This window comes from Chrysemys picta, chromosome 2 (genome assembly GCF_011386835.1).
Source record: "Chrysemys picta bellii isolate R12L10 chromosome 2, ASM1138683v2, whole genome shotgun sequence".
Lineage (NCBI taxonomy): Eukaryota > Metazoa > Chordata > Testudines > Emydidae > Chrysemys > Chrysemys picta.
In genome coordinates, this window is record NC_088792.1 from 248,918,954 (window position 1) to 248,929,763 (window position 10,810).

At 45.6% G+C, this 10,810-nt stretch overlaps 1 protein-coding gene across 4 annotated transcripts in view; it reads left to right on the forward strand.

The window, feature by feature from the left end:
- NDUFAF6 (NADH:ubiquinone oxidoreductase complex assembly factor 6) overlaps window positions 1-8,920 on the forward strand; it is a 51,074-nt gene extending 42,154 nt beyond the window's left edge. The window contains exons 10-12 of one of the 4 annotated variants that reach the window (XR_010598934.1): window positions 4,124-4,335; window positions 5,184-7,504; window positions 8,327-8,920. Coding sequence is in view for 1 of the 4 variants with exons in the window: in XM_042845097.2 (XP_042701031.2) it covers window positions 5,184-5,203 (20 nt within the window). In the remaining 3 variants the exon portion in view is untranslated. Of the gene's footprint in view, window positions 1-4,123; window positions 4,336-5,183 lie in introns of all 4 variants that reach the window. The other 3 variants (XR_010598933.1, XR_010598935.1, XM_042845097.2) reach the window with 3 other exon arrangements.
- The last annotated feature ends 1,890 nt before the right edge of the window (window positions 8,921-10,810 follow it).

Genomic DNA, 10,810 nt, shown 5'->3' on the forward strand with positions numbered 1-10,810 from the left:
CCGCCCAAAAAAATTGCTGGAAACACCTGAGGAACAAAGACTGGACTAGGAGAGAAGGGCTGAACCCAGGCTAGAGGGATTTCTAGCCTGTGAAAGGAATACCTGGAGTTTTAAGCTGCAAGCAAGTGCAGCTTACCCTCAAGCATAGGTGCTGGAACTAGAGCTGCGGGGGTGCTGTAGCACCCTCTGACTTGAAGTGGTTTCCATTATATATAGGGTTTACAGTTTGGTTCAATGGCTCTCAGCACCCCCCTATAAAAATGGTTCCAGCTACTCTGCCTTCAAGAATATCTGCTAACTGCCTAAAAAAACAATTAGGGTGAGAATTTGCTACTTATATCCAATGTCTTTAGTATATTAAGCTTAGATTGCTTTTTTGTTTATTTGCTAAGTAATCTGCTTTGATCTGTTTACTATCTCTTATAATCACTTAAAATCTATCTTTTGTAGTTTTTGTACCTTGTTGTACCTCTTTTGTACCTTGTTTTTGTTTTGTCTAAAACCAGTGTGTGGAAATCATAACTGGGGGCAGAAAGCTGTTGCATATTTTCATCCACATTGAGGGTGGGGGCAAATTTCATGAGCTTATGCTGCACAGTTCCCTGTGCAGCGCAAGATGGTATAATTTTGGGTTTACACTCCAAAAGGGGGGTGCGTGCTTAGGAACTGGGACATGCCTTATCTGAGCCTTACCATGCAGAGCTGATCTCAGCATCTGTGTGTAGCTGCAGCTGGCTGTGTCCCTACCTGTATGTATGCTGGAGGGGGCTTGAGGGCCTGTCATAGCAGTACAGTATAAAGGGAGCCCAGGCTGGTGAGTCAGGTGGGCTCAGTGGTATCCCAGTTCCAGGTGGCACCCATCAAAAATGCTGCTCCATGTGTAAGCTTTTGTACATAAAATGTAGCGTTTAGTCCAGTGGTTCTCAACCTTTTGTACTGGTGATCCCTTTCACATAGCAAGCCTCTGACTGCGACCCTCCCCCCCCCATAAATTAAAAACACTTTTTAATATATTTAACACCATTATAAATGCTGGAGGCAAAGCAGGGTTTGGGGGTGGAGGCTGACAGCTTGTGACCCCCCATGTAATAACCTTGTGACCTCCTGAGGGGTCGTGACCCCCAGTTTGAGAACCCCTGATTTAGTCTACTGGGTAGAAGGTTTTATTTTGTATTTAATCATAGAATCATAGGACAGGAAAGCACCTCAATAGATCATCTAGTCCAGTCTCCTGCACTCAAGGCAGGATAATGTAATAATTAGACCATTCCTGACAGATGTGTGTCTAACCTGTTCTTAAAAACTTCTAATGATGGAGATTCCACAACCTCTCAAGGCAATTTATTCCAGTGTTTAACCACCCTGGCAGGAAGTTTTCCTAATGTCCAACCTAAACCTCCGTTGCTGCAATTTAAGCCTGTTGCTTCTTGTCCTATCATCAGATGTTAAGAACAATTTTTCTCCCTTCTCCTTGTAACAACCTTTTATGTACTTGAAAACTGTTATCATGTCCCCTCTCAGTCTTCTCTTTTCCAGACTAACCAAACCCATTTTTTTCAATCTTCCCTCACAGGTCATGTTTTCTAGACCTTTAATCATTTTTGTTGCTCTTCTCTAGACTTTCTCCAATTTCTCCACATATTTCCTGAAATGTGGTGCCAAGAACTGGACACAATACTCCAGTTGAGGCCTTATCAGCACGAATTAGAGTGGAAAAATTACTTCTCGTGTCTTGTTTGTTACAAACACTCCTGCTAATACATCCCAGAACGACATTTGCTTTTTTTTTTTTTTTTTGCGCAACAGTGTAACACTGTTGACTCATATTTAGCTTGTGATGCACTATGATCACCAGATCCCTTTCTGCAGTATTCCTTCCTAGGTAGTCATTTCCCATTTTGTATGTATGCAACTGATTGCTCCTTTCTAAGTGGAGTACTTGCATTTGTCCTTATTGAATTTCATCCTATTTACTTCAGACCATTTCTCCAGTTTGTCCAGATCATTTTTAATTACAATCCTAGCCTCCAAAGCACTTGCAACCCTTCCCAGCTTGGTATTGTCCACAAACTTTATAAGTGTACTCTCTATGCCATTATCTAAATCATTGATGAAGATACTGAACAGAACCGGACCCAGAACTGATCCCTGCAGGGCCCCGCTTGTTTTGCCCTTCCAGCATGACTTTGAACCACTGATAACTACTCTCTGGGAATGGTTTTCCAACCAGTTATGCACCCATCTTATAGTAGCACGATCTAGGTTGCATTTCCCTAGTTTGTTTATGAGAAGGTCATGCGAAACAGTATCAAAAGCTTTATTAAAGTCAAGATATACCACGTCTACTGCTTTCCCCCATCCACAAGGCTTGTTACTCTGTCAAAGAACGCTATCAGGTTGGTTTGACACGATTTGCTCTTGACAAATCCATGCTGATTGTTACTTATCACCTTATTATCTTCTAGATGTTTGCAAATTGATTGCTTAATTATTTGCTCCATTATCTTTCTGGGTAGTAGTTAAGCTGTCTGGTCTGTAATTCCCTGGGTTGTCCTTATTTCCCTTTTTATAGATTGGCACTATATTTGCTCTTTTCCAATCTTCTGGAATCTCTCCTGTCTTCCATGACTTTTCAAAGATAATCGCTAATGGCTCAGATATCTCCTCAGTCAGCTCCTTGAGTGTTCTAGGATGCATTTCATCAGGCCCAGGTGACTTGAAAACATCTAACTCGTCTAAGTAATTTTTAACTTGTTCTTTTCCAGTTTTAGCCTCTGATCGTACCTCATTTTCACTGCATTCATTATGTTAGACGTCCAATCGCCACCAACCTTCTGGGTGAAAACCGAAACAAAGAAGTCACTAAGCACCTCTGCCATTTCCACATTTTCTGTTATTGTTTTTCATCCCTCATTGAGTAATGGACCTATCCTGTTCTTGGTCTTCCTCTTGCTTCTAATGTATTTGTAGAATGTTTTCTTGTTACCTTTTATGTCTCTAGCTAGTTTGATCTCGTTTTGTACCTTTTTGTCCCTACATACTTGTGTTATTTATTTATATTCATCCTTTGTCATTTGACCTAGTTTCCACTTTTTTAGGACCCTCTTTTGTGTTTTAGATCATTGAAGATCTCCTAGTTAAGCCATACTTCCTATCTTTCCTGTGCCCCAAATAATATTTGTTTGAAAAACTGCTAATGGTCTTCAATTGTTTTTCCCCTTAGACTTGCTTCCAATGGGATCTTACCTACCAACTCCCTGAGTTTGCTAAAGTTTGCCTTCTTGAAATCCTTTCTCTTTATTTTGCTGTTCTCCCTCCTACCATTCATTAGAATCATGAACTCTACCATTTCATGATCACTTTCACCCAAGCTGCCTTCCACTTTCAAATTCTCAACCAGTTCCTTCCTATTTGTCAAAATCAAATCTAGAACAGCCTTTCCCCTAGTAGCTTTCTCCACCTTGTGAATTAAAAAATTGTCTCTAATACATTCCAAGAATATGTTGGATAATTTGTGCCTTGCTGTGTTATTTTCACCAACAGGTGTCTGCGTAGTTGAAGTCCCCCATCACCACCAAGTCCTGTGCTTTGGATGATTTTGTTAGTTGTTTAAAAAAAGCCTCATCCACTTCTTCTTTCTGATTAGGTCATCTGTAGTAGCCCCCTACCATGACATCACCCTCATTTTTTACCCTTTGTATCCTTACCCAGGGACTTTCAACAAGTCTCTTGCCTATTTCCATCTCAACCTCAGTCCAAACGTATACATTTTTAATATATATGGCAGCACCTCCTCCCTTTTTCCCCTGCCTGTCCTTCCTGAGCAAGCTGTACCCTTCTATACCAATATTCCAGTCATGCGTATTATCCCACCAAGTCTCTGTGATGCTGTGACGTTGCACTCTGTACAATTGTATGAAGATATGCTAATGAGTGTGAATATAATGTTACTGGAATATGCTTCATGCAAAAAGTCTCTTGTAAGATATCATTACAAATCTTATAATCTACTGAGTGTGGTCATCCTATTTGTATAAATGTAACACTCTTGTATCTGAAATTAGAAATAGGATATATAATTCTGAACTGGAATCCATCTTTAACCTGGTGCTTTTCCATTTAGAAGGAGGGGTGGGAACCCAGAGAGGGACAAAGGATTCCCGCTTTGTGCAAAAGATATATAAGGGAGTGGAACAGAACAAAGGAGGCTGCAGTCATGAGAAATCCCCTAGCTACCACCTGAGCTGAAACAAGGATTGTACCAGGGAAAAGGATTGGGCCCAGACTAGGAAGGTGTCTAGTCTGTGGTAGAAGCTTATTAAAACATCTCTGAGGGTGAGATTTTCATCTGTAATCAATTTCTTACTGTATTAGGTTTAGACTTGCATTTTTTATTTTATTTTGCTTGGTAATTCATTTTGTTCTGTCTGTTATTACTTGGAACCACTTAAATCATACTTTTTGTATTTAATAAAATCACTTTTTACTTATTAATTAACCCAGAGTATGTATTAATACCTGGGGGGGCGAATAGCTGTGCATATCTCTCTATCAGTGTTATAGAGGCTGAACAATTTATGAGTTTATCCTGTATAAGCTTTATACAGGGTAAAATGGATTTATTTGGGGTTTGGACCCCATTGGGAGCTGGGCATCTGAGTGTTGGAGACAGGAACACTTCTTAAGCTGTTTTCAGTTAAGCCTGCCGCTTTTGGGGACGTGGGTCAGACCTGGGTCTGTGTTTGCAGCAGGCAAGTGTATCTGGCTCAAACCAGGCAGGGCACTGAAGTCCCAAACTGCCAGGGAAAATGGACTCAGAGGTAGTCTCAGCACATCAGTTGGCAGTTCCCAAGGGGTTTTCTGTGATCCAACCTGTCACAGATGCCAACTATGTCACAGTTGTGTTTATTTATTAGCATTTCGAGTTTTTGCTTATTCCCCATACTTCTCGCATTAGTGTACAGACATATAAGATTTGATTTGATTCCCCACCCCGTTCTGTCTTGTTTCTCCCTTATCCCTGCTATAACAGCTCATGCGCCCCCCCCAAATTCTGACCCTTCTCCCAGGTCTCCATGTTTTTTACTTACCTGTGGGCTTTGGTCACCTGCCCCCTTCGAACCTAGTTTAAAGCCCTCCTCACTAGGTTAGTATCCAAATATGCTCTTCCTCTTCCTCCACAGGTGGACCCCATCTTGTTTAGCAGACCTTCTTCCTGGAACAGCATCCCGTGGTCAAGGAAACCGAAGAACTCCTGGTGACATTATCCTCGCAGCCAGGCATTCACCTCCAGGATGCCTCTCTCTCTGTCTGGGCCCCTACCCTTGACTGAAAGGATCGAAGAGACCACCACCTATGCTCCGAATTCCTTCATCCTTACTCCCAGAGCCCTGTAGTCACTTCTGATCTGCTGAGGGTCGTACCTCGCAGTATCATTGGTTCCCACATGGATGAGTAGCATGGGGTAGTAGTCAGAGGGCCAGATGATCCTCAACAATCCCTCCCTAACGTCTCGGATACGGGCTTCTGGCAGGCAGCATACCTCCTGGGATGCCATGTCAGGGCAACAGATGGGTGCCTCTTTCCCCCTCAGAAGAGAGTCACCAACAACCACTACCGTACGTTTCCTCCTGGGAGTGGTGGCTGTGATCCTCCCAGCCTTGGGGGTACATGTCTTCTCCTCCTCCACCTTTGGGGGTGATTCCTCATTGCTCGTTGTCAGGACAGCATAACAGTTCTCTGAGGGATAGCTCAGTGGTTTGAGCATTGCTCTGCTAAACCCAAAGTTGTGAGTTTAATCCTTGAGGGGGCCATTTAGGGATCTAGGGCAAAAATCTGTCTGGGGATTGGTTCTGCTTTGAGCAGGGGGTTGGACTAGATGACCTTCTGAGGTCCCTTCCAACCATGATATTCTATGATTCTATAACCCATTTGACCCTGAATCACATCCAGAGGTGCTTATCAAGATACCTACTGGACTGCATGTAACATCAGATGTACAAGAGATCTGAAAATAGCTGATATTGGTGAAGAACAAATGGAGAGATTTGTGAAAGATGGCTTGATTCTGATAGGACGCGTAGCTTCTTCAGCCCAGTCAAGAAATCTGGCATCAAAACATTTACTGAGATGGCCAATAAGACCATATTTAAGTTTGGCAAGGGAGGGACAATCACAGAAGCTATCAGCCCAGAAATTGTTTTCTGCAGAGCCCTATTCTTAGCAAGATACAGAGATGATGTTTCAATGGCAACTGTTCTTAGTCACTCACTTGGACCAGTGCCTATGTCCCTCTTCTATGGTGATGGAACAATGAGAAGAACAGACAAAGCTGAATTAGAGCATCAGCTGGAAGTTCAAGATGAAAGAATCTGTGAGCTAAAAGCATGCAACAAAGAAACCACATTGTACATCAGAGATGTCATGGCTGTCATACAAATGATGACTGGAGACAAATTCCTTGCATTCAGTGAACTGGCTGTTGTGTACTTGAGGCAGTCCTAAAAGAATTTGAAAAAGCTAATTCGGTCATCAAAGTCTTTGACAGATATGACAACAATAACTATGTGAAAACTGCAGAAAGACAGTGCCAGACAGGACCTAAAGTTGGATGCAAGAAATACCAGGTGATTGGTGGACATCCTGTACCTCCATGGAAAAAATTTCTACACATGGCCTCCAACAAGCAGCCATTTGAAAATTTTCTCTGTGAATATATAGGTCAAAATACATGAGAGTATAGGAGCACACCCAGCACAAACATGCCTTCATGATGGAGGCTTTTCCAATGGTGAAGAAGTAAAGTCCATTACTAGTATAGGTGCTGAAGAAGCCCAGGACTTGTACAATACTCAGGAGGAAGTGGACATAAGGATTCTTCTGCATGCATCTTAAGCAAAGTAACCTGTCATGGGCTAAGAGGGAAGGTTCTCTTATGGATTGGTAACTGGTTAAAAGATAGGAAAAACATCTGGTCTACACTACGGGTTTAGGTCGACTTTAGCAGCGTTAAATCGAATTAAGCCTGGACACGTCCACACGACGAAGCCCTTTCTTTCGACTTAAAGGGTCCTTTAAACCGTTTTCTTTACACCACCTCCGACGAGGGGATTAGCGATAAAACCGGCCTTTGCGGGTCGGAATTGGGGTAGTGTGGACGGAATTCGACGTTATTGGCCTCCGGGAGCTATCCCACAGTGCTTTATTGTGACCGCTCTGGACAGCACTCTTAACTCAGATGCACTGACCAGTTAGACAGGAAAAGACCCGCGAATGTTTGAATTTCATTTCCTGTTTGCTCAGCACTCTCTCACTGGAGAAACACACAGGGAAGACGGTTCGGGGAATGAGGAAGATGAGGCTGGAGGTACTGTAGGTAGCTCACAGCAACAAGGAAGCGGAGAAACCGGTTTCCCCAACAGCCAGGATATGTTTGTGACCCTGGACCTGGAACCAGTAACCCCCGAACTCACCCAAGACCCTCAGGGCACACAGGAGACCTCTGGTGAGTGTACCTTTGTAAATATTTGTAAACATTACACATGGTTTAAAAGCAAGCGTGTTTAATGATTAATTTGCCCTGGCAATCGCGGCCAGTACATCTACTGGAAAAGTCTGTTAATGTGTATGGGGATGGAGCGGAAATCCTCCAGGGACATCTCCAGAAAGCTCTCCTTTATGTACTCCCAAAGCGTTTGCAAAAGGTTTCTGGGGAGGGCTGCCTTATCCCGTCCGCCATGGTAGGACACTTTACCACGCCAGGTCAGTAGCACGTAGTCTGGAATCATTGCATAACAAAGCATGGCAGCGTATGGTCCCGGTGTTTGCTGGCATGCAGACAATATCCATTCCTTATCTCTCTTTGTTATCCTCAGGAGAGTGATAACATTCACGGTCACCTGGTTGAAATGGGGTGATTTTATTAAGGGGACATTCAGAGGCGCCCGTTCCTGCTCTTCTGAACAGAAATGTTCCCCGCTGTTAACCACGCGGTGGAGGGGAGGGGTGAAGTGATCATCCCAGAGAATCGTGTGTGTGTGTGGGGGGGGTGGTTTACTTGTTTGTGCCGCATGTTAACCGGGAAACCGCAGCCCCTCCTTTTACATTGAAAACCCATTTTAAATGGACAACCCAATTCATCCTTGATATGGGAAATGCGCTGCTGTTTGCAACCTTTCCCGCATGTTAAGAAGGTTAAAAAAGCCAAAACACTGTGGCCTACCATGGCTGCCTGCAAGCCGAAATATGCGACCTTGTAATGAAAGAGTGTACCCATTGTTCTCTAAAATGTGTCTTTTTTAACCACCTCTCCCTTCTCCTCCACCAGCTGCAAATGTTTCTCCTTCGCAGAGGCTAGTGAACATTAGAAAGAGAAAACGTAGGACGAGGGACGATATGTTCACGGAGCTGCAGATGTCCTCCCACGCTGATAGAGCACAGCAGAATGCGTGGAGGCAGTCAATGTCGGACATGAGAAAAGCACAATATGAACGAGAGGAGAGGTGGCGGGATGAATGGCGGGATGAAAAGAGCAAGTGGCGGGCTGAAGACGATAGGTGGCGTCAGCTTGCAGACAGACGGCAAGAGTCAATGCTCCGTCTGCTGGAGCATCAAACTGATATGCTCGAGCGTATGGTTGAGCTGCAGGAAAGGCAGCAGGAGCAGAGACCGCCGCTACAGCCCCTGTGTAACCAACAGCCCTCCTCCCCAAGTTCCATAGCCTCCTCACCCAGACGCCCAAGAACACTCCACCCCAGATGATCGCCCAAGCATCAGAAGGCTGGCCTTCAATAAGACTTAAAGTTTTAAAATGCAGTGTGTCTTTTTCCATCCCTCCTCCCCCACCCATCCCAGGCTACCTTGGCAATTATCCCCCTACTTCTGTGAGGAACTAATAAAGAATGCATGAATGTGAAAAAAACAATGACTTTATTGCCTCTGCAAGCGGTGCTCGAGTTGGGGAGGGTGGGGTGGGGTGGGGGGGTTGGTTTACAGGGAAGTAGAGTGAACCGGGTTGGGGGGGTGGTTTGGAGGGTTCATCAAGGAGAAACAAACAGAAGTTTCACACAGTAGCCTGGCCAGTCACAAAACTCGTTTTCAAAGCTTCTCTGATGCGCACCGCGCCCTGCTGTGCTCCTCTAACCGCCCTGGTGTCTGGCTGCGCGTAATCAGCGGCCAGGCGAGTTGCCTCAACCTCCCACCCCGCCATAAAGGTCTCCCCCTTACTCTCACAGATATTGTGGAGCGCACAGCAAGCAGCAATAACAATGGGGATATTCTTTTCGCTGAGGTCTGAGCGAGTCAGTAAGCTGCGCCAGCGTGCTTTTAAACTTCCAAATGCACATTCCACCACCATTCGGCACTTGCTCAGCCTGTAGTTGAACAGGTCCTGACTCCCGTCCAGGCTGCCTGTGTACGGCTTCATGAGCCATGGCATTAAGGGGTAGGCTGGGTCCCCAAGGATCACGATAGGCATTTCAACATCCCCAACGGTTACTTTCTGGTCCGGGAAGAAAGTCCCTTCCTCCAGCTTTCGAAACAGAGCAGAGTTCCTGAAGACGCGAGCATCATGTACCTTTCCCGGCCATCCCACGTTGATGTTGGTGAAACGTCCCTTGTGATCCACCAGGGCTTGCAGCAGCATTGAAAAGTACCCCTTGCGGTTTACGTAGTCGGTGGCTTGGTGCTCCGGTGACAAGATAGGGATATGGGTTCCGTCTATGGCCCCGCCACAGTTTGGGAATCCCATTTCAGCAAAACCATCCACTATTGACTGCACGTTGCCCAGAGTCACTACCCTTGATATCACCAGGTCTTTCATTGCCCTGGCAAATTGGATCACAGCAGCCCCCACCGTAGATTTGCCCACTCCAAATTGATTCCCGACTGACCGGTAGCTGTCTGGCGTTGCAAGCTTCCACAGGGCTATCGCCACTCGCTTCTCAACTGTGAGGGCTGCTCTCATCTTGGTATCCTGGCGTTTCAGGGCAGGGGAAAGCAAGTCACAAAGTTCCATGAAAGTGCCCTTACGCATGCGAAAGTTTCGCAGCCACTGGGAATCGTCCCATACCTGCAGCACGATGCGATCCCACCAGTCTGTGCTTGTTTCCCGGGCCCAGAATCGGCGTTCCACGGCATGAACCTGCCCCAGTGACACCATGATTTCCACATTGCTGGGGCCTGTGCCTTGTGAGAGGTCTATGTCCATGTCAATTTCCTCATCACTCTCTTCGCCGCGCTGCAATCGCCTCCTCAGGTGGTCCGGGTTTCGCCTTGGCATGTCCTGGCTCTGCATATACTCCAGGACAATGCGCGTGGTGTTCATAGTGCTCATAATTGCCGCGGTGATCTGAGCGGGCTCCATGATCCCAGTGCTAGCTATGGCGCCTGGTCAGAAAAAAGGCACGAAACTAGTATCTGATGGACCAGGAGAAGGAGGGAGGGCGGGAGGGAGGGAGGGCCGAGTGACGACATGGCGTACAGGAACAGGGAATTAAAATCAAGAAAGGTGGCTGTGCATCAGGGAGAAACACAAACAACTGTCACACAGAATGGTCCCCCCAAAGATTAAACTGAAAACCCTGGGCTTAGCAGGCCGTTGATTTCACGGAGGAAGGGGAAGCAAATGAATACAGAACAAATCTATTTTTTACATCTTAAGCTGGCAGCCGACGGTGCAGCATGAGTGATAGCCTCTCCAGTATGATGATGACGGATACCAGTCATAATATACCATCGTCTGCCAAAAGGCAAGGGGCTGCTGCTGTGTAGCAATGCAGCCCCACGTCTGCCAGCCCCACGTCCGCCAGCA